This window comes from Folsomia candida, unplaced genomic scaffold, assembly GCF_002217175.1.
Source record: "Folsomia candida strain VU population unplaced genomic scaffold, ASM221717v1 Fcan01_Sc032, whole genome shotgun sequence".
NCBI classification, from domain to species: domain Eukaryota; kingdom Metazoa; phylum Arthropoda; class Collembola; order Entomobryomorpha; family Isotomidae; genus Folsomia; species Folsomia candida.
Genome location: NW_019091224.1, coordinates 1,298,041 through 1,322,512, shown reverse-complemented (window position 1 = coordinate 1,322,512; position 24,472 = coordinate 1,298,041). Strand labels below are relative to the sequence as shown.

The 24,472-nt window shown below is 37.3% G+C and overlaps 1 protein-coding gene across 2 annotated transcripts; it reads left to right on the top strand.

Annotated features, from left to right (window-relative positions):
- Positions 1-11,201: 11,201 nt before the first annotated feature.
- Positions 11,202-21,335, top strand: LOC118439263 (PR domain zinc finger protein 5-like). 2 transcript variants are annotated; one of them, XM_035860418.1, is made up of 4 exons: positions 11,202-11,375; positions 19,604-19,730; positions 19,932-20,339; positions 20,414-21,335. In XM_035860418.1, exons 2-4 carry the CDS (start codon positions 19,611-19,613, stop codon positions 20,789-20,791), a joined length of 906 nt encoding a protein of 301 aa, XP_035716311.1. In that variant the 5' UTR covers positions 11,202-11,375; positions 19,604-19,610; the 3' UTR covers positions 20,792-21,335. The 2 variants fall into 2 exon arrangements, with proteins under 2 accessions (XP_035716311.1, XP_035716312.1); XM_035860419.1 differs by lacking the exon at positions 19,604-19,730.
- The last annotated feature ends 3,137 nt before the right edge of the window (positions 21,336-24,472 follow it).

Sequence of the window (24,472 nt, the reverse complement as noted above, 5' to 3'; positions counted from 1 at the left end):
TTTGACTTTGCCCACTCAATTTTAGACGCATGTGTTGACAAATTATGTTAGGTAGGAGAGAGAGATGGAGAGAGAGATTGCTTTTGAAATCTGTCGTAATTTGTCAAATTTGTGGGTGAAAAACTGTGGGGTGAATAGAAGAAGCAAGCTGGATTGACCCAAATAATATAATCCGAAATCCGATCCGAAATCCGATGGAAAGCCTCGGAATGATCCGATCGGATTTTTGAACCAATCCGATCCGACCGGATCGGCTTCGGATTAGAAAAAACCTTAATCCGATCCGACATAATCCGACGGATTAGGATCGGATCGGATTTCTTCGGATCGGATTACCCATTCCTACTTACTACAGCCACAACAATTCTGCCCAAGATTCATCGAGAACAGGAAGTTCGGTACTAATTTCTGCAAAAGAGTGAAATGGGCCAAAACGCATCAAAACTATTAACACGTATATTTACCATACTGCAATACCGAAGTTTGAAAAATTGACGAATTGGAGTCACACAACTCATAAACTAAGTCAGGAAAGCTTACTATCTCTAAAGAACAACACTAATACCGGCCTAAAATTTGGAAAAATATTCCAAAAAAGTGGCGATTTTCTTGAAAAAAGGCAAGGTCAAAAACCATGGCGTCATATCTGGGGCATGTAATATCGATATCGTTTTCGATATTTCGATATTTCGATATTTGAATACCGAAATATCGATATTTCGATATTGAAATATCGAAATTGGAATCTTGCAATTTATGAATTACTTTAATTAATTTATTTCTTGTGCCAAGAATTCAATTTTGGGAACTTTGAGGGTGTTACTTAACCAAATATCAATTTCAGAAACTTTTAGAAATGAGTGTAACCGAGTGAAAAATCACTTGGGGAACTTTGGGGGTTAACCAATTCAAAATTTAATTTTGGGAACTTTGGCGGGTGTAACCAATGCAAAATTCAATTTTGGGAACTTTGGGGGTGTAACCAATGCAAAATTCAATTTTGGGAACTTTGGGGGTGTAACCAATTCAAAATTAAATGTTGGGAACTTTGGGGGGTGTAACCAATTCAAAATATAACTTTGGGAACTTTGGGGGGTGTAACCAAGCCAAAATTAAATTTTGGGTGTAACCAATTCAAAATAGAACTTTGGGAACTTCGGGGGGTGTAACCAAGCCCAAATTAAATGATGGGAACTTTGGGGGTGTAACCAAGTCAAAATACAACTTTGGGAACTTTGGGGGGTGTGACCAAGGCAAAATTCAATTTTGGAAACTTTGGGGGTGTAACCAATTCAAAATTCAATCTTGGGAACTTTGGGGGTGTAACCATGACCAATTTCAATTTTTTTTAAATTTTGAGTGTGGAACCAAGTCTAAAGTCAATTTTCGAAAATATGGGGGTGTAACCAACCCAAAATGCATTTTTGGATAGTTGGAGGGTATGGTGTGACCAAGGCAAAAGTAAATTTTGAGAACTTGTGGGGTGCTATGAGGTAAAAATTCAATTATTGGAACTGTGGGATTTATTTGGTGACCAGGTAAAAATTCGATATTACAATATCGAAATTTCGATATTTCGATACCGAAAATTCGATATTGGAATATCGAAATATCGATATTTCGATATCTCGAAATATCGAGATTACATGCCCTAGTACTGGGCATGGAAGCCGGACAATAAAACTCCATAATGTCAGAGTCAGACTATAAAAATAATTCAGTGCACTATTGTCCAATCATTTGTGGTACAAAAAATCAAAAATGTGTTAATTAACTCAAAATAAAGCGAAATGTGGTTACTCAAAATTCTTACCTTCACTGGAAATGATTGGAAATTTGTAGATAGAAAGAAAGTTATAGTAATTCATCAGTTGTGCTAATTATAATTGTTCTAAATTACAGTAATGAAGATTTCAGTTGCCAAATATATGTACATATTTAATTGCAACTGCAACTTATTTATATCTCTCTCACCATATCATTTTCTACCTCTTTCAACAAGATACCTATACTGGTGGATTTAGCGATTGATTAATTAGATCATAAACCCCTTTTAGCATAATTGCCCAAGAGTTACATATTATGTAAATATCAGCGACATGTGAAAGTTGGAGTTCCATCTCAAAGATATTTACCTACATGAATAAACACTAGCATTGATATTCACATCCAGCCTCTCATTCAACAGCTAATGTCATAAAATTTTATTATTCCTGGAATCTAGAAAGTAAACCTTACAATTTGGCAATTCACGCCTGAGAAGAATACAATTTACAACACTGAAACATTGCGTAAAAATAAATATAGGAAGGTACACAGAACATAAGAAAATATACGTAAAGAACTGACTTAATCTTAATATTGCTTCTTAAATACCGAAGTCCTCTTTCTGGGGCATTGTAGTTGTACCCACTGTGTGGGGTGGGTCTTGGGGTTGGGTAATTGTAACCGTTTTGAGTGGGTGGAGGATAATTGTAACCAGATTGTGTAGGTTGTGGCTGCTGGGGTTGAGCAGCGACTTGGGTTCGACTTTCCCCACCGTGACCTCCCGATTTTAAGAAATTTTTCACCCACATTTAGGGAATATGTCGTAAACAATTAGTTATGCTATAGTGGATCATCAAATTGACGTTTTACAAAAATAAACTTACTGCAATTGCTTGATCATCGTGAGTTATTACTTAATTATTGAATTGAGTACATGTAATCAGACATGAAAGAACTTCCCTCAACCTAAAACTTGTGTATATTTCATTCTTACTCCATCATATATACGCGCATAATTCGAATTTATTGGATAAAGATGCAGGCCAAGCATATTTACAGAACTTACTCGATACCTATTTGAAGCAAGTTTCAGTTACATTAATATGTAAAGTAAATGTTGCACAAAATCAGGATGACTATATGCGTCGTCAGCGTTAATAATTAAATGTGGATGCACACTTTGCACAAAGAAGAGATGGAAATCCAACCATTACACAAGCTAAGAGGGGGGATAAGTAATTCAATTATGGATAAACATGCAATTGTTTACTTTACGTGATGTGAAGATGTATAATTTGAGTTCTCGTTTCTCAAATCGAGCTATTAAATCCCAGGACTAATGTCTATTTGCAAAGTTAAGTTATCGCTACAGATTCAATATCTAGTGTCCGAATGTTAACGATTTTTCGGAATTCAATGTTGACTTTATTACATTTATACATGTTGCGAAATCGGGAGCGATATTACTCATTCGTGCTTTGTCGCTGGAACATAAGAGGCACACTATTGTTTCTCACGAAAACGGATAGTAGTAGGTGAACAAATGCTTGGCAGAATTGTGGTTGGCTGTGCCTTACTCCTAGGTAATGTTTTATAATTTTCAAATAATTAGTTACTAAAGCGATCCATAAACCGGACGATTTCGAATTGGTCGTCTGTCTTGTTAGACACGGGTTTATATCTAGGAATATTTTAATAATATTGGAAACTATCTTGCCAGTGCCATTCATGATTATATATTTCACCGTTTGTTCACTTTGTTGGGCATGGTTCGGCATTATTTTGCTAATAAAATTTGACCAAATTCCAGCGGTTGGAGCCTCTCCTTGTGAAGCGCTAACATGCAAGGAATGTCTTTCCGTCGGATGCTTCGTGATTATGAACCAAGGAAATCCTTCGTGCACGATGCCACCGTTCCCGTCAGGAATGAACATCAGTATCATTCCTCCGACAGGTCGTTGGCCCTGGAATTCCATTCCCGTTCCCCCGCGGACAACTTCCCCTCCTCGAATCAATACCATCGCAACCAGCACCATCGATCTTTCGACAACCGAATACATCTCTCCGGACTCTCCTAGCTCGGTTACATCCAAAACCAACACTATGACCCCTACGATCCATCCTTTACCCACGCCACATCCGTCCTCCGCGACAATTCCTGTTGAAAATTCATCCAACAATATGACAATCATGCGTAAGTAATAAGCGTTTCAAATCAAATAGAAATGAGTAAAACAAAATTCCTTTATTCCCTAGTTACTGTCGGGTTAGCTTTGATAGTAGTTACTATCTCCTGTATTTTGGTGTATCGCGGAGGATACATTAAAAATCCAAAGACCGAAGTTAGGATTAGGTATCGTTCACGCGATTCCATCAAAATGTATCGTATGGACGATGGTGAATCAGCATCCGAATAATGATTTTTCTGGTTTTCCTACATATCAGTAGAATAATATACATTTTATTATTTTATTATCTCGAATGTTAATGAGAACTACGGTGCCAAACTAAGCTGAAAAGGACATAATTATAAACGTATGTTTGGGGGTGATTAACATTACTGCCGAGCACCACCACCCGACTGACATTTCAGGGGGAAAAGATATGGATTACACCCACCCGTATTCCCGAATGGAATAAATTTCCATTACCTCTTACAACACCAACCGATTCTACCCCCACCACAGGACCAACCATTACTCATCCCACCACAGGACCAACCATTCCTGCTCCCACCAAAAGACCAATCATTACTCCCACGATCCGGAGTAGATTGATGACCTCAGATTCAAAGACTAAACGGAGGTCTCCAGAAGCCAGTCTTGCAACTGCACTATCCAATTAGTTATTTTAATTTATATCCAAATCAATTAGTTTTATGGACAAGACTCGTGATGCTGTTGTTTCCGTGCTGCGCTTTTAATGGAAAAACTCGTGCTCAGAATTATCCGGTCCACCCGGTGTCCAATTACACAGAAACGGAAGTTTAACCTTCAGAAACCAAACTCCAATTTTTAATTAAAAGCATGACAAAATTATAGGTCAAGTGCCAGGAAGACTACGATGACGACTTTTTAAATACTAGCTTTGATTTTTCATTGCTTTCACTTTATCCATTACCCAAATCGGTTAGATTTATAATAATTTCTTGAAACGAGATAAAAAGCGTGCAAAACTATAATTAATTTTTTTCAAAAAAGTGACGATATATTTGAGATATTTTTTTTCGTTTTTTTCACTTTTCATATGAAATTTGTGATGCGGTTTCTTGAAGTATTTATTTCATATTTAACAAAGTTGATTTAGTTTGCAATATAAATGAAAACCTAAACTGGTTTTAGTAGTTTTCTAATTTCATGTCCAGACCTTCTTGTTTTTCTGCTTCTTCTCCACAATTGAATAGCAATTGCAATTGCTATAATTTAAAAAAATGTGTCCACACGAACTTCCTACCATCATAAATAGTCAATTTAACTTTACTTTTACATGTTTTGTCGTAAGTTACGACAAAAACAGGAATGAACTTGCAGATTACTTTACTGAAAATTATAGGATATTTATCCCAGAATCACGTGATATGCTATCAATAATGCATTATCAAGTGTAAAACAAAGTGAGTTATGAACATGTTATGTAAAAATTGTGAGCACTTAACGAGTTATGAAAGTGTTTTTATCATCTAATGAATCAATATCATGCACCACAAGCATTTATTCATGCATAAGTCAAACATTTGGAAAACTAAACACTGCATATGCCACGTTCCTGGTGGACATGACCATCATTGATGTGATTTATATTAGTTGAATTGTCAGGTAAATGTCATTTCATGGCTTTTGCTTCGTTGCCAAGCAGATAAACCGGTGGAATCGTGCTGTGGGGTCTAAACAATTTGAAACAAATGCCAATATAAATAGAAACATTTTAATCAGTGTAGTTACGTTCGAGTAAATGTAATAATAATAATCACGATGAAGCAATAAACGAGAATTTCAAGTAGTTCCATCTCGTCGGACATTTGAACTGAATTTCACATCTAAATTTCACAACTTAATTAGAATTTGTAATGTGTAGATAATTAATGTTTCTTTATTGCAAGACTTAACAGTTATGTTTATTATCTACTAACAATTTATCCAAACTCTTAAGAGTTCAATAATTATCTGAGATTTCTTTCTCCAATTCTGAAATTTCGATTGACGGCACCTCATTCGTTACTTGAAAAGCAATAACAAATGCAGTCGTAAATTTGAGAGATTTCAAGATTCAACATTCTTGGAACCTAATAAAAAGTATCGACTCTTAATTTTTCTCGTCAGTTAAACAATACTTTTTAAGATAATAATTTGAGAGCAAAATGGATAGCAAACGCAAAGTTTCAGACAGCCCAAAACGACAAATTAAAAAACCAACTATTCATGAAAATATAAATACTGAAGAAGAAAGTGACTACGAAAGAAGAGTAAAACGTCACATAATCAAAGCCTTCATTTCTCAGCCACATCCAAAGAAAATGTCGCAGGATCAGTGAAGATGTCGAACAAGAAACAAGTTCATAATCAACAGTTAAGAGATAATCTTGTTACCTCAATTGTTCATGTGGGGGTTTCAATGACCGAGTCACATTACAGATACATGGCGCTAGGTCTATGCGAGGGTCAAGGATACTCTGAGTTTAACGACGCATATACAAGACCAATTTTATATGGGAAGCAACAAATCCCGAAGCATACGTCTTGATGTTTCAAAAAACAAAAGACGTTGGTGTAAGCCCTTCGAAGGTAACCTTCGAAGCCCTTCGCAAAAGGTTTCCATTGAAAGCTCACCAGTTATGAATCAGGTAATATTTTTGTTGTTACCGTAACAGTAACGCAAACATAAGAACTTATATATTTCATATTTTATTTATGTGATTGTTACTGATATATACTAACTATTATCAACCCATTTATTAGATTGTATAAATTAGGGAACACAAATCCAACCAGTGTGACAAATCCGTCTCAAATCAGCCTCAAATAGCAACCTACCAGGTTCAAAAAAAAGATACACTAATCCGGAAGGTTTTACAAGATGATAATATAGATACGGCTTCAGTTCAAAACATGAACAAGGTGCACAACCCTACTCAAAAGTTTAAGCCGACAGGTAAATAAAACATTGTATTTTTATGAGAAGATAAACTGATATTTTTTTATTTTATTCAATCGTAGATTCTAAAAAAAACCAAACCCATCAGTTGGGTAATCCTCTTCTATGCGTTGTGTCACTGAATATGAATAAACTAAAAGTGTCTGCAACTTCAGCAAATTGTAGTCCGGACAAATTGTGATGTTCTTTCGTTGTGCGAAACACATCGCGGACCACACGGACCACATAACAAGATATTACGTGATCTATTGACGGTACTGCTTTCACCAGACTGGTCAATGCATCATACACCTTGTCCTTGTTACATCAACAAATATTATGGGCATAGCATGGCCATATTTTACAAAACAAAATTATCTCCCAAATTCGGAACGGTCAGGATCAAGGGTTTAGACACAAACGACCATAGACAGATAACTGCAAATCTTCAAATACAAATGGGTAACACAACTTTTCCAGGCAAATTAGTCATGGTCCACTATAAGACTGGTCAATATAGTGGCCGGTTGGGAAATGCCTACAAACGTCTCCAATTAGATGCCACTACGAAATTCCTTTCGGAATAAGACCCCAATGCAATATTAGTTGCACTGGGCGATATGACCGCACATCCAACATGGCCAATTTTTGGGGAATTCTTGACGAAATTTGGCTCCGTAGGGATGCATCCTGCAAGTTATGAGCAAGTTTATGGACCAAGTGACTCTCTCCATCGCCATCACACACACGTCACATACAAAGATGTGATTAGTGGGAAGGCTGAAAATGATGAAGATATGGATGGCGATAGTGAAGATGCATGGACTGAGGATGATGAAGATGCATGGAATGAAGATGATGAAGATGTCAACTTTTCACACAACTTTTCAGAATTCGAAATTTGGAATTTCTAAAAATACTATCATCCTAAAATATAAAATTTTTTACACTCACCACTGGAAATTTCATTCCGATTATCTATTAATTATTACTAAATTCCTTCCAATAAATATAAATCAACACTAATTTCCGCTTCACCTGAGTAGCCCAACACTTCCCAACAAAAACTGACTCCACGACCCCTGCACTCAAACCCCTTTTAAACCTTTGTCAATAAAACAACTAACTCAAGTCCACCCACTCTTTTCAAACACAATTCTTTATTAACCACCAAGTAAACGTTGGGATATCTTTGTCCTCCCGTTTCTGATTCATTGAATACCAATCCATACAAAAATATGTATAACATGGGCCGACGACGACGATGGTGATGATAACACCAAAACATTGACCCATTCTTCTTGCTCAGTTCTGCATGGTGTTAATGTGTTCAATATAATGATGCAAACTTGTGTAGCATGTAATTTGGAAACGCTGCATCTACGAATTCTATAATAATTTAACATTTATAGATAATAACCTAATCATAAGGATGAACGTAGGATTTGTTGACGAGTTCCTTGAATTAATGGTGCTATTCAGCATTCTTTACAAAAGTCCAACACATCCAAATCCTACGTACATATGTACATACACACTTTTGGATACAGATGATAAAGGAGGCTACCCATGATTACTTGAAGTAGTCGTTCGTACTTCAAGTAGTCGTTCGTAAGGATGATACGATGATTGCATTATTAGCGTCACTGTATTTAAATAGGTAGAACCAGTCTTTGGTATAATTTGCAGAGTTGCATTATTTAATGCATAATGTGCATATTCATTCACCTTCATGGAATCTCATCATTTTCTGGAATAATAATAAGTCTCATAACGTAACCACGAATGGAATCTTGCACATTATGGATTGCATAAAAAAGGCAATACACATGCATAAAAAATAAGTAATATATGTAACTAGTCTGGTCAACTTTATCCATATCTGCTCCGATCGCAATAACTCAATAATTCTTGTTAGATATACAAAGCAAGCAAGTGACGCAAAATGTAGGTCGTTCAAGGTTAAATCTCATATGCATACGAGACCAATTTAATTTTTTTCGAAAACATAAGCATACCCAGATATGTACATATATTTATTTTGCTTTTCAGAATGAGCTAATTTGAGCATTTGCATTTCAAATTATTTAAAGACAAAATTGGTTTTTTAAATTCTAGATCTTTTCGATTTCGATAAATTCAAAAACATATTAGAAACAATCGTGATCATTATGACTTGTTTCACTTACTGAAAATCCATGGCCAATAATTTTTGAACATTTATACGTTGGCCGGAGTTTGCTGTCTCAACGTTCAAACCCACAGGGCTTGGGCAGGGTCGGTCTTTTGAGTCGAGCTTTTGAGTGGGGCTTGGGCCGGCTGGGTTTTGGAAATTTTAGGCCTGACTCACCTCTAACCAATCAAAGGAGACTTGTTGTCGTGGAGTTGGGCATCGCTAGGCGTGTCTTTCTAATCTGCAGCTTTACGTCGACACATGGTCACCGTTCACAGCACAATCGAACGACCTCGTCTTCCATGTGAATTTCCCAGATGTGGAAAAACCTACTTAAACAGTGTAAGCGTACAGAAACATGTAACAACTGAACATTCCGAGAATCCGACCAGACTTCCGTGCACACTTTGCGGTAAAGAATTTAAAACGAGGCGAAACCTGGAGACGCACATTTCCAGCCACACGACGGAGAAGGCATTCAGTTGTTCCACTTGTCACAAGTGACTTGTGGACGGACTTTCGCCCAAGTCTCAGGCATGAAATGTCACGAGGTACAAATAAATTTAGTTAGGTGGACATTCTAAAATCCTAAAATCGATGCCACTTAGCATGCAGATTTTGTAGCATGCATGCAGGCATAAGAAGGCATGCTAGTAACTATTCTTAGTGGCCGATGCCACTTCCACTCAACATTGGCCATTCTACAGGCCGTGTTAGAGTACTCTCCTGCATGTTATTTTTCCACTGTCCCTCATGAAATAGCTCCTCCCTATAGGGCGGATTTGTCCTCTGACTCTCTTTAGAGAGTCACGGATTCATCTGACTAAAATAAATTAACCAATATCTCTGTTGACAAAATGGAGGACAAATCTAGCGTTTCCTGAATATTTATTCATTTTGCAGGCTACACATTTAGAAACATCTGCCCGAAGGATTTTCAAGTGTGAACATTGTCCTCAAACTTTCTTCTACAGTCTTACTTTACAAAGGCATGTCCAGTTTGTGCATGAAAACCGGACGAACCACCCGTGCACATTTTGTGACAAAAGATTCTGGTCATCATTCGATATGTGACGTCACGTGGAGGGCAGACATCCCGTTAATAAGAAGATCCATTCCTGCGACAAATACGAATTCAGGAGCCGTTCGAAAAAAAGTTTTGCCAATCATGCGAGGCGTCACAATCCTGCAAATCGACGAGAGTGCTACTTCTGCAAGAAGCAGTTTTTGTACTTTTCAAGTTTAGAGACACACTATCGTAGACACACTCGAGAACAAGGGAACTGAAGAAATTTATTTTTGATCTGGTCTGATTTAAATTAGGCCGCATGATTTAAATTTAGTTATTATTTCAAAAATAATCAGAAATCTGTCAACAGCTTCTGAAGATCGATAATGATTGCATCTATTTCCTGTGTATTGAGAGAGGAATATGTACAAATAAATACGAGGGGAGGTCGGAAAGTATCTAGCTTGACTGCTTGACCATAGTGCCTGAATAAGTTTGACATATTTATCATATCACTTTTAAATATAATTCCCTACGAGCTCAATATATGTACTTGATCCACTTAGATTTTACAAACTCTATCCTGATTTTATACCTAAAAGATTGAATGTTATTGGTCGAAAAACGCCAAGACTGGTTTCACCGTCAAAATCTCTTCCCCAGGAGGAAATTTTTATATCGAAATAGGTAGTAGTTACTAGTGGCCAACTGCAAAAGACTTAAATTTTGGAAGATTTTACAAGTTGTAAATTACAGCTGAAAAATTGATGAAATATTAATGCAAGCACAAACACTTACCTTCCAAGAATTGCATGGACTTCATTCATAAGTACATAATCCTGAGAAAAAATACTAGGGACCCATTAAGGTATTTTGAATTAGAGGCACGCCGACTGATTTATTTTATACCATAATATTTGAATGGCCCAATCTATATTGAAGAACTTTGTCAGAAAGGAAAGTGCCCTCGATTTCATAGCATTAACCTGCACCCACCTCGAAGGTATTTTGTCAGGCAGAGTGCATCCCTGACCCTTCACTCGCTAAAAATATATTTATCGTTCAGGTGGAGAGAGTGTCAAGTCTATGAATAAGTCACCATTCCACGTACAAAAAATAAAATCAGACCTTGCTGTCCACTTCCTTCTTAGTTTTAAAATTCTAGGAGAAGAATCAAGTCAGTATTCGGATAATAGAGAAACTTTGAAGCAGTGATTAATAAATAGTGCGTAATCTAGCAAAAAGTGCAGTTATGTTTAGAATTTCATAAATTCCTACACTCTAAATAATTGAGAGGTAAATTTTCACCTGCCGAGGTGGTATGTGTAGTGCTCAGTTTTTAAAATTAAAATTCGCTAAATTTGTAATGTTCTATTTTTGAGTAATGATTAAACAAACGTTTTGTCACCAGCGGAAAATAAGTCAAATACTCATGTGCCCAACAGGTGTGACGTCGCTATTTTCAAAATCAATACTTTCATGTAAAACAAAAATTTATTTATATTGAGAGAAAAATTTTATGTGATTTAATTAAAAAAACGACGTTACTTCTGTGTCGTATGAATTTTTGACCTATTGTTAGATATTTTTCGTTGGTGACAAAACGTATTGTTTTAGCGGTAAATCATACGGTTTTCCCGTGCGACAATTTGTCTCCAAGTTTAACAAGGGTTTAGACCTATGTACAGTCAATCCAAGAAGTATTGGCAACCCTGGTACAAGCTACATAAAATTGGATATAACATTGGCATACATCATCAAATTACCATGAAATTTCGCACACATTTTGCAAATTTCATGTAGTATTCGATTATAATCATGTTTTATTGATTTCAATTTCATGAACAGGTTTTTTCAATCATTTGTTGGAAAACTTGCAAAACTAATCCACAAAAAGTATTGGCACCTTTCAATCAAAAAATCATAAATTAAAGAAACTCCAATTCTATTTCGACAAACTGCTTCTCGTATCACGTAGCAACTCCCCTCGATGCAATTAGAGCAGAAACACGCCATGGAATTGACTCCACAAGTTTCGTTCCGATATGACTTCCCACTGGTCTCTCAAAACTTTGACCAGCTTGATTCTTGACGAATGGTTTTCTACCAGACAGTGCCAAATGCTCTTTTCTCAACCGAAACAATCGGATTTATGTCGGGAGACTGTGCAGGCCACGGAAGAAGCGTCATAATCCTGCGAATAGTTGAGAGTGTTACTTCTGCCAGAAGCAGTTTTTCTATTTTGCGGAAATGGTGTCTCACTTCCGTCGTAACACTCTGGAATATTAACCACCCTGCAAATTTGTTATTGCTCATATTTTATTTTATCATTAGGCGTACATATCGAGATTTGTCTGAACCTATTTAGTTATATATGTATTTTAGTACGCCCAGTTAAAATTTAGAAGGTGTTTCCAAAGCGGTGGATGATAATAAATCATCGTCCGATGTCTATTAACAGCTTGATAAACATTAAACAAAATACAAATCGTGTTTTTCTTGTCATTTACATACATAGGTTCCGTCCGTAAGTTATGTTACAGGTGAGGGGGGAGAAGGGGTCTCCAAGGGTCCAATGATATCGTGTCCAGGCCATCTGACACTTATTAATGGCAGTCAAGAAATTCGTCATTTTTGCGTGACATAACTTATGGAAGTTCCCATAGAGAGGGTTTTTATGAGTTGATCTATGTATGTACATACATTTGCATTTATCGTGATAGTAAACTAATTTTCATATTTCAAAGACCTTGCGAGGTCCATATTCTAGAGTGTTTTAAAAATATTCTGAAACTTAACATTTATGCAGGTTTGGAAAAGTTTTGGAACAGAACAATTTTTTCGTATGCATATATCTCTGGCACCATTTAGACTAGCGAATTGAAATTTACGTGTCATATCGTTACATTTTGTGTCAAAACCACACCTCCCATGAGCTTGGTTTTTAAATTTCGAATAATCTGCCGAGATTGACTCATTGACCTGAGGAAAAAGATATATATATTTGACACCATGTTTCATTTAGTTGAATATATCTGCCGAGAACCACAGGAAGGTTTAGTTTTTGAATTTCATATTTTGTGTCAATACTAAGCTAGTTGAGCCAAACTTGGCGTTTCAGCTTATAGTGTGATTTTAATTTAGTAATTAACGCTTCATAATTTTAAAATTGCACTTAGGTCTTTGTAGAATTTTTTTGTGTAGTTACGTCTTCTTAAAATGTAGCATAGACTGCAGCTCGGTCTTTCTAAAATTAGTACGACGATATGTGATTCAGGGTTCGGAAAACCCCGGGGTTTTTCTAGAAAAACCCAACCCCGCGGGTTTTTCCGGGGTTTTTGGGGTTTTTGTGGGTTTTTGGGTTTTTGTGGGTTTTTGTGGGTTTTTGTAGATTTTGGGGCAGGTTGAACCAAAATTCTTTAAATTATATATTAGATAAAAAGTAATTTAATATACGATTTTGACATGCAATTTTAAGCGTTATCATTGAGTTGGACTGTTAAATCGAAAATTCATATTTCGCATGCAAACTTGGAAATATGCAATAAAACTTGGAAATTCAAGTCGCACATGAAAATTCTCAAAATTTCATGATGAATCCGTCAATTTAATTAGCATTGATTTAAGTTGTAGTTTAAGGGATTTTGTTTCAATCTGTCCCAAAATCTTACAAAAACCCCGGAAAAACCCACAAAAACCCACAAAAACCCGCAAAAACCCCATTAAGCATTAGGGTTTTTCCGGAGATTTGATACCCCAAAAACCCACAAAAACCCCAAAAACCCCAACCCACAAAAACCCGGGGTAGCGAACCCTGATGTGATTGCAATTGAGTGGATACACATATATGTACACTCAACTAAACTCACGTCGGGGCATTGACGAGTCTTTAAAGTTAAACATGTTAAGGACTTGGTTCAGAATCTCCCGTGGTAACACTGTCATTTTTATGTCACTTTTATGCAACTTTGCCCCAGCTTTGCATAAGATGGGCTGCGTGTAAAAAATTTGGGTCTGGTGCATTAATTAGCAAAACTACTCAATAAATTTATAAAATGAAAATATTAGTCCCAAACCGCACATGTTTCTGGAGGTGCACAACATAGCAACATATAATCTGTAGTGGATTTTTGAATTTAGATCAAGAGTCCTGACTAACCTTATGTATGTATGGGGAATATTTTAATTTTTAAATGAAGCCAAGACCTCAATCTAGACGAGGAGATCATTTGGATAATTTATCAATTTGATAGAAGGTGTATATAGCGCTTTGTTTATTGGCGACACTGGTTTTGCCTTACATTTTGTATGTTAAATAACCTCCTGGACTTTCATAAATTATCTAAAATAGTTGGTGCACTAAACAACATATTTATCCAGCTTCTGGCAAAAACCGAAACTAATTTTGCTCGCTAGTTTTTTCACAAACGTTGATCTTAACAAAAATGAATATTCCCTGGGAAAACCAAGATTACACGAGACGGGTGTGGTTTGGGGTCAATAACTTTTCTTTATAAATTTTCCGAATAGTTTTAGCAGTTAATAAACCAGAGTCAAAAATTTTAGATTTGCGGATGATGCCACCCGATCAATCGCACACCATCAATCGCACCCCACCATTGCCACCCCTAGGATGATGCTACCCCCGATCATTCGCACCCGAGCAATCGCACCCCTGTATATGCCACCCCTTATCAATCGCACCCCTAGGAGTATCCCACCCCCGATTTTGTGAGATTTTGACAAATTTTCGGGCACAAATAAATGCCTGTAAATATGCGATATGTTGCTGAATTTATTGGGGCTATAAAACAATGCTAGGATTGTCTCATAAGTGAGATTCTGAGTTACCGCCCTACTAGCACATTGCCAGTGCCGATTTTGTACCGGTATGCCACATTTCTCGGTACCGATTGTATAACGATTTCTTGTTGGTACAGGGAAATCGGTACCTTACAGTTTAGGAACAAATTTTGGGTACCGGGACTGTACCTGCAACACTATACAAAAATGGTATCGGTACTATATGTACGGTTCCACCTGTACCAAAACTGTGCCGGTAAGATACCGATTTCCTTGTACCAGCACGAAATCGGTATACAATTCAATGGGGCACATTGGCACAAAATCGGCGCTGGCAACATGTACCGGAACCCGACAGGTTGTGCTGGTAGGGCGTCATCGTTTTTACATAATGGACACAATCCTTATGAAGGATTTACACATTAATCCTGCTACTAGTAAAAATAAAGCAAACGTGTACGTGTGTATGTACATATTACTTTCTTAATGCTTCCCTAAGGCGTGTAATTTATTCAAATATCATCAGGCTTAATAAATTAAATTCATATTTCGACAAAAAATCTATAAAAAATTAAATCTCCGTAAAAATTGAAACACATAAGTCAATATCAACGAAAATAAATCTCAGTAAAAATTCAAATATCGTCAAAATATAAACAATTAGGTCTAAAAATTAATCAGTTCAGCTTTATTTTTACTAGTAATAGGATTAATGTGTAAATCCTTCATGAATTCTTAGGATTATGTCCATTATTTAAAAACGATGACGGTAACTCAAAATCTCACTTATGAGATAATCCTAGCATTGTTTTATAACCCCAATAAATTCAGCAACATATCGCATATTTACACTCATTTATTTGTGCCCGAAAATTTGTCACAATCTCACAAAATCGGGGGTGGGATACTCCTAGGGGTGCGATTGATAAGGGGTGGCCAGGCCCCGTTCTAACAAATGTGGCGCCCTAGGCAAAAAGATAATCGCGCCCCTACGTGCTCGCACCGTCGGTGCACGAAAACACTTTTACTACACCTTACAATATAATCGTGCGCAAATTTTGCATAACGCAAATTTAAGAAAAATGCAATTTGAATTTTCCACTAATTTCATTTGCATAAATGACCTTCTTGAAATAAGTTGAGTTCCAAATTTTTAATTCCTCAAAAAATAATTTAATTTAATTATGGCACAGGCGCCTGATTAAGATTTCTCACTTTTTGAAGCTTTGCTGATTCAAAATTAAAATTATACTAAAGATGGAGAGGTGTAAGGTGGCTATCTCCGAGTTCTAAACTTTAAGTTGTTCATGCTCAGAAATAAGGGGCACACATTTTTTCGGTTTGTAGGATGTGTGGATAGCAATTGTGGGGGAATTTATGACTAAAATGACAGTTAAGATCTGAATATTTTGTTTTCAAAACGCTGTTAATTTTCCAATTTGCCTGATTTACTTAGCCGAAATTATAAAAATTAATTTTTCAAAGTTTTGAAACGTTTGTATTTTTATGATACGAGCTTTTCTGAATCTTTAAAGACGCAAAAAGCGTTGAATTTTTTAAATTTATAGTTAAAAAAAACGAATTTTTATAATTTGAGAAAAGCAATTCTGAGTAAAAATTGTGCATAATTTTTTAAGTTGGAATTTATCAAAACATTGATAAGGCCGAGAGTATTAAAAAATCCAGATTTTGGCTGAAAATTTATTTAGAAATTCCGCCACAGACGAAAACATGCGCATTCTAGAAAGCGCAGAAAGTATTGATCTGTTTACATATTTCTAAGCGCGAACAATTTAAGATTGGTCCGGCCAAACTCGGAGATAACCACCCAGAGTTCGGAAAAACCCGGGGTTTTACCTTGAAAACAACAACCCCGGGGTTTTACTGGGTTTTACTTGGTTTTACTCAATGTTTGGGGTGAACTGTTGAAAATTACAATGCTACACTAATTTGTTAAATTAATGTATTTTTTCAAGAACTACAATAAAACTTCATTGCAAAATGCCAGGAACACCCCGAAAAACACTTAATGTGTTTTATATGATCAAACTCTAACAATGCAAGTCTTTTACGTGTACAACTCAGATCTGGCTGGGACCAATTTTATTTTATTCACTACAAAAAATAAGCATACCCGTATTTTTTAATTTTTCATAATGCGCTAATTTGAGCGCGAGGGGCGAATTTTAAAACGTTTTTCAGCCAAAACCTCGCTTTTTAAAAATTCCGTAAATTTTCGAATTTTAGCGCGAATCCAAAAATTCGAAAACATGTCTCTTCAGAATGACTTACTTGACTTATAAAAAATCCACATGCATTATTTTTTGAAAAATTAAAAATTTCAAAGAGTTTATAATTTTAATGAATTTCAAAAACTGGCAAAAAATTTTGAAAATTAAATTTCGAGACAATTGGATTTTTAATAAGTCAGGTAGGTCATTCTGAAGAGACATGTTTTCGAATTTTATGATTCGCGCTAAAATTTGAAAATTTACGGAATTTTTAAAAAGCGAGGTTTTGGCTGAAAAACGTTTTAAAATTCGCCCCTCGCGCTCAAATTAGCGCATTATGAAAAATGTAAAAATACGGGTATGCTTATTTTTTGTGGTGAACAAGAGTTCCTCTTTGGCATCCAACCGTGCACGACGTGTCTCTCTCTCGCTCTGCAACTGGATTCTCTTCCATCTGGGTCGCGGGTGTGCCAGGGCTAGTAAAGTGTGTCCCAAGGCCATTTCGCCATGTGAGCCTCGTCCACTCACACCCCCCACCTGCGTGCCTGGTAACACCCCCTGCCACACCCGTTCCAGCAACGACAAGCTGAGCCATCAGGCGAAGACGGATCTCGCCGGACTCAGTGCACGGGAGGATCTACGCCAGGAGGACTCCCCCAGGTAGGTCATTGTTTGATATGTCGGGGTGGTGACCATGGGGGGTGGTTGGTGGAAGAGTGGGAGCGGGGTCGTGCATGGCGGTGGGCAGCGTAGTCGGGGCTACGGGGGTCCCATGACCCGGTTGTGCTGTAAGGGATGAAGGGGCAAGTGGGTAGTGTCGATCGGCCCCGGCTGAGGCCATATGGGGACACTTAGCCCGAGCCCGAAAGGGCGCTAGGGTATTTTGTGGTCCGTGGACGCCCCGCCCAATAACCTTCATTCGTCTTTCTTCCGCCTTCACGGTGCCGTCCTCATTTGGATATCACCACTCTCCCGTGAGATCTGCCTATGATCTCTATCACTCATTTGTCCTACCTGGGTGTCTCTGTAGTCAGAGCCGAATGGACCTCTGGGCCACATTCCCAGAGGTGATAGTGGTTTTCCTAGCTCTCCATCCTAGCTAGGTTTTCCCACTATTCCTCTGACTACTCTCTACATTACATTTACGATTACATTCACATTTACATATCTAACTCTGTAATATTTAAAGTTGATGAGGGCTGCTGGCCATATATCAATAAATACTATACTATATACTATATTTTTTGTGGTGAACAAAATAAAATTGGTCCCAGCCAGATCTGAGTTGTACACGTAAAAGACTTGCATTGTAAGTACTTCAAGTTAAGTTGTAAATTGGGATTTTTGGATTATAAAGGAAAATTCTGAATAAATATAGAAACTTACAGAATATTAATCAGAGTATGTACTTAATTCGAGTTAAATATGTACTTGGAAATTGTTTCTATTGATTTATCTATTTGAATTTTACATAAAACTTAGTAAAACCCCAGTAAAACCCAGTAAAACCCGGGTTAAACCCCTTCAACATAGTAAAACTCGCTGGGTTTACCGATTTACGACCAGTAATACCCCAAAACCCCAACCTAGTACCATCCCGGGGTCGGGATACCCTGTAACAACCTCCCACTTCTGTAAGTGTTAAGAACAAATTGCAACTTATTATTAAAATAGAAAATTCATCTGGCGAGATTCTCAAGTTGAAATTTGACAACAATACTTACGAATATAGTTTCACAGATTTAAGACTTCAGTGAAAGTCAGTTTTTATATTCCTTTCCACGACCAATTATAAAATTCCACCAAGCTGTTTTTATCTAGTGCATAGGGGCGCCTACCGGCGCCCCCTGAGTTTCTGGCGCCCTAGGCCGTTGCCTAGCTCGCCTATACCTAAAACGGGGCCTGGGGGTGGCATCTACAGGGGTGCGATTGCTCGGGTGCGAATGATCGGGGGTGGCATCATCCTAGGGGTGGCAATGGTGGGGTGCGTTAGCCGGGGTGCGATTGATGGGGTGCGATTGATCGGGTGGCATCATCCGCACACCAAAATTTTACATACAGCTCATCCTATGCAAACCTGGGACAAAGTTACATAAAAATGGCCTAGTGTTACCACGGGGGATTCTGAACCAAGTCCTTAACCATTTTAGGTAAATATAAGGGAAGGGATGCCTTGAAGGGTGTTCAACATTTGGCTGCTCCGAGTCACTGCCCTTGCGTGCAGTCAGTCGCCTGAGGGCTTCTACGAACATTCTCTACCAGTCCCTTCTTTGAAATAGAATTGGCCTGCCATTCCTCAGATAAAAAGACTTGTAGAAGTTTAGTTTTAAACTTTCAGGTGGGCGAAGGAAATAAACTTGGTCACTATTCCGGCATTCATTAAGATATGTATACGTAGAAAATAAAGTATTACTGGTTTAGACCAATTTTTACCAAATCATTACGAAAAAGTGTAGTTGGAGTTTATTTGCTAATTTTTTTTCGGATAAGATTTCGAATGGACCCACGTGCAGGGAGTGGATTTTCATGCTCTACGTGCTTAAAAACGCTCACCAGTAAGGCTGGTTTAAAGTATCACATGTTCACCCATGACGTCAATGCGAAGGTCAAATGCAAGGTAATCGTATCATCATAAATAATTTAAAAATTCAGTAAACCAAATACAGTTACATGTTTGTTCCACTTATCTCATTTGCGTATTTTGAATGATTCGTGAGAGTTTAATCAATATACAAGGCCCAAAAATGGGCACAATGAAATGAAGTGACATGCGAATAGAAACATTCAACTGTACATCAGTTTTTCTCTTATTATTTAGATCTGCGGGAAAGTTTCGAAAAATCCTCTGGCTTTATCCGTCCACATAAGAATGCTTCACACCAGCCGAGACCGACCCAGTTACGACATTTGTCACCGTGTATTTTACACATCTACAGATTTACGAAGACACATTGGTGCCGTTCACAGCACGATCGAACGGCCTCGGTTTCAGTGCGGGTTTCCTGACTGTGATAAATCTTACCCAGTGAAAGACGATGTTTCGAAACACACAAAACGTGAGCATACCGAGAATCCTACCCGATTCCCGTGCGCACTTTGCGGAAAAGAATTTAAAACCAGGCGTGTACTTTTGACGCACATTACCACCCACACGACGGAGAAGGCCTACATTTGTTCCGTTTGTGGGAGGAGGTTCCCAGGCGCAGGCAATTTAAAAAGCCACGAGGTACAAATAATGTTGGGTTAAATGAAGTAAAAGTTCAGCTAAGTATTCATAAATTCATATCCCCTTATGTTCAGGTTACACATTTGGAAAAATCTACCCGAAGAATTTTCAAGTGTGAACGTTGTCCCCAGATGTGCTCACGTAGGTCCGACTTGCAAAAGCATGTCAAAGTTGTGCATGAAAATCAGAGGAATCATTCGTGCACATTTTGTGACAAAACGTGTTCAACATCAGGCAACTTGAGGCGTCACGTGGAGGCGAGACATTCCGCTAATCGGGATAAGATTCACTCGTGCGATAAATGTGACTACGTTACCCACTCGAAAGTTTATTTGGCTCAACACGTGAGGCGCCACAATCCTGCGAATCGACCAGAGTGCTACTTCTGCAGGAAGAAGTTTTGTAACTTTTCGAGATTGGTAACACACTGCCGTCGTCATACTCTTGAATGACTGTAATTTAGGAAATTTCTCGTGTTTTTTTCTACGTACATATATGTATATCCTTATACGCCGACGAGACACAGATAAATATATGTACATATCTTCATTATTGCACCCGATTAGAACTTCGATGACGAAATGAATCGACACATAATAGGTATTCCCAAATAGTTAGCCGTAATATTTGAATAAACATCTTAAATTTGATAAAAGTTAAAAGCCTCAGAAACAATGTTATTTTCCTATGCGTTTCCTGTGCTTTTGGAGTGCTTCGCGACTGTTTTTAGCTACCTTTTTTGAGATTTTCGGCCTCGTTTGATAAAATAGTTCAAATTTTTGGCTGACGTTTCTAGATTACAATATTATTTCCTGGATAAAGGCTAAAATTGAAATTTGGGAACGTTATATTAATTGCATTTTATCCGTTTTCAGGTGAAGCGAAATATTTTTGGTTAGAATTATTTACTGGTTCTGCTTGAACGGTTTTTTGTAGCTAGGAGAGTTTTGCTATGTTCAAATAAAATAAATTTGATAATTTCGGCAGTAAATCGTACATGACAACAAATTTTGATTACTTCAAGTCGCACCATTTTTCTGTCATCTTGCTTGCTACTTTTACTCTCCACTGTATTTATAAGTTTATAAAACCTTGTAGGATTTGATGCCTAACTTATAACCTATAAGTTAGGTTAATAAAACTCATACTTGTTGCCAAGAAGAATGGGGAACACATTGAGAACACCAAAGCAATTCAAACTCGTCGTGTTCATGACCTACAAGGTAATTCAGCCTGTCCACATAATCTACGGACACCCTCTGTAGGTATGCGTACATAAATAGGTCACCGTTTTACTTTTAATCTGCTCAATAAAGGAAAATTTAAGCGTACAAATTTTCCAGACTTTCTTAGATGCTGTATAAAACTAATATTTTCAAGACTTAAATAGCTTAAAAATTGACGTGACATTAGTTGACTAAAATGTAATTTGTGGTAGGGTTGCCGCGGGTAGCGAAAATGATACCCGTTACTCGACCCGCTTCCCGCAGCACAACTACCCGTGCGGGTACCCGTTACCCGCTACCCGTTATGAGAATTAGGTTAAACACTAACCAAACTTCAGAATAAATTTGATTTGATCAATTAATTGTTCATTTGGGTTGATATGTACTTTGAGATAATGCTATGCAAGTAACGCATGCCCTAATTTACTCGTAGATGTTACCCGTTATTTTTGAAACCAAAGTTTTTGGCTGGCATTCACACATTGGATCGTTTTTCAAGCAATACCGATTTATGTATATCAAAAAATTAAGCCAAAAAATAGGAATTACATGACACTTATTTCTCCGTTGAATGACCCGCTTAAAGGAAACTATTGGTGGACAGAGTTCAAAGTCCTCTATGGATTTCGTCCAGTAGAGGAAAAAGATACAGAACAATTACTTAAAAATTAAACGTTGCCGCCATATTTTTCTTCGAAGGAGCCATTTAGCGGAAAGATAAGTATCTCGCGATTTCTAATTTTTGGCCTGACTTTTTGATATACTCGCTTGGCAATCTTGGTATATTTAGCTTGAAAAAGGTTCAATTTTTAGTTCAATTTTCAAATTTTGCTTTAAATCAACTTTTCATAAAAGAAATTGTCTACATATAAATTTCTTGGTTTCAATCGGATTCATGGTTTTCATCTTCAAAGCACAAATTAAAATCTCGTCAGTCTTACATAAATAGACACAAATACAAGTCAAATTATTACTGATATTTTAGGCAACTTATACTTGAGAAACAATAATTTCTCCACATTTTCTGGTCGTGAAATGTATATGAGGCTGGCATAGGCTTCTGTGGTTTCCGAAAGAGACGCTCGTTATAAACGCTAGTTACTGGCAAATGACAAATTTTGAAATGGAAAAATAATAAATTGACGCTTTTGTTGGTAAATGGGTTAACTTGCTGCTAACTTTCTTCGTGAACTGAGTTATGAGGATAATTAAATAAAAACTGAACTATCCGTTACCCGTGCGGGTAGTTCTCGCTACCCGCAGATAACGGGTACCCGCAAGAATCGTGCGGGTATGCGGGTAACGGGTACCCGACCCGTTACCCCCGGCAACCCTAATTTGGGGCATGCATAAGGGTTTAAAAACTCGTTCGATTATATTCCAAAGTTTTACTACTTTTCCTGGAAATTTAACCCGAGGAGATAATTACCTATGAGGAAAAGATGATTGCCTGTCTAATGCCATAATATTTGAACGGTCCCATCGCCAGGAGATTGGATAGACTGCGGTCTACCCATACATGCGTACATATAAATACGTACATACCTAGTCGGGTACGAAATTCTTTGATAAACGTTTTCGAATGCAGAAAAATTACGGGTAAGCATTTTTAATTAAAATTCTCCACACGGATGCATAATATACCTGTGTATAATATAAAAATACTAAATATTCAAATTTCCTCTTCTGGAGCACACACACTTACAAAATCTGATGGTAAACTGATCGCTTGGATTACGCACACTTCTCGATACACTTCTCGACTTCTTCGATAAGTTTCCTGTGGAAACTTATCCTAAGCTTTGCGCAAATTTAACAAGGAAAATTAAAGAATTTGCACTAAGCAAAAATCATACATACCCCTGGCAAATAGAAAACGTCGAAGATCTCATCCCCCGAAGTCTTTGATGGTTTGGATTTGAATTAATCTGCTGGAGAAAGCGAAACCCTGTTTTTCTCTAGAAAGGGTTACCGCGCAAGCCAAGAATTACATTACCAAAGTTGCAAAACTTAGTGTAAAACCTTTGAAGTCCGGCCTAGTGAAAAATAGAAACTGAATTTCTTAAAAGGTCACGGCTCACCCATATGGTGCAAAAATTGTCCAAAATTGACTATGAGCTCATTTCATCGATTTAATTTAGTCACAAAAATGCCATCGGTAATAGCAGACCTTAATCATTTGGATTATGACTTGGGGCTTAAAATTGAGACCATGACCTGCTCTAAAACTTCCACTGGTGCAGAAGTTCTCAAATTTTGTTTCTCAACGCTTGTGACCATTTTCCGGTAGAAACCGCGCGTGCTCCAAGCGACCGGCCGTCCATCAGATTTCTCAAGCGTGTGTACTCCAGGAGAGGAAATTTGGAAAGGTAGTATTTTTATATTATACACATGTATATTATGCATCCATATAGAAAATTTTAATTAAAAATTCTTACCCATTATTTTTCTGCAGTAAAAAACGTTTATCAAAGAATTTCGTACCCGACTAGGTATGTACATGTGTGCTCATAATATAATTTCACTGAAATTATATAAGTAGCTGAAATTATTTCAGCTACTTATGCTGAAATTATATTGAGTGGATATAAATATGTCTGACAATCACCTGCGGTCTCCTTGAAGCTTTAACGAAGCCTAATTGTACCATGTACCTAAAGTCAGGGGACGGAAGGGGAGCTTTAAAGGCTGTTCAACATGTACTGCAAATACAAATGATCTGCACGGAAGGGTATCTACAGATGCCCTTCCGTGCAGACCATTTATGTACCTTCACCCTTCTACTAACTTTCTAATCCCTTCTCTTCCTAAAAATACACTTGGGCTGAAAGCCATACAAAACCTTGGGGAACTTTACGTTTAGACTTTAAAATTGCCTGTGGATGTAAACCTTGTCATTCCTTTCGC

Bases quoted from the DNA above. Each gene is read 5' to 3' on its own strand.
- LOC118439263 (XM_035860418.1), top strand. From the start codon at position 19,611: ATGGACCCACGTGCAGGGAGTGGATTTTCATGCTCTACGTGCTTAAAA. The intron at 19,731-19,931 runs GTAATCGTATCA...CTTATTATTTAG, and splicing joins ATGCGAAGGTCAAATGCAAG to ATCTGCGGGAAAGTTTCGAA. The intron at 20,340-20,413 runs GTACAAATAATG...CCTTATGTTCAG, and splicing joins GCAATTTAAAAAGCCACGAG to GTTACACATTTGGAAAAATC.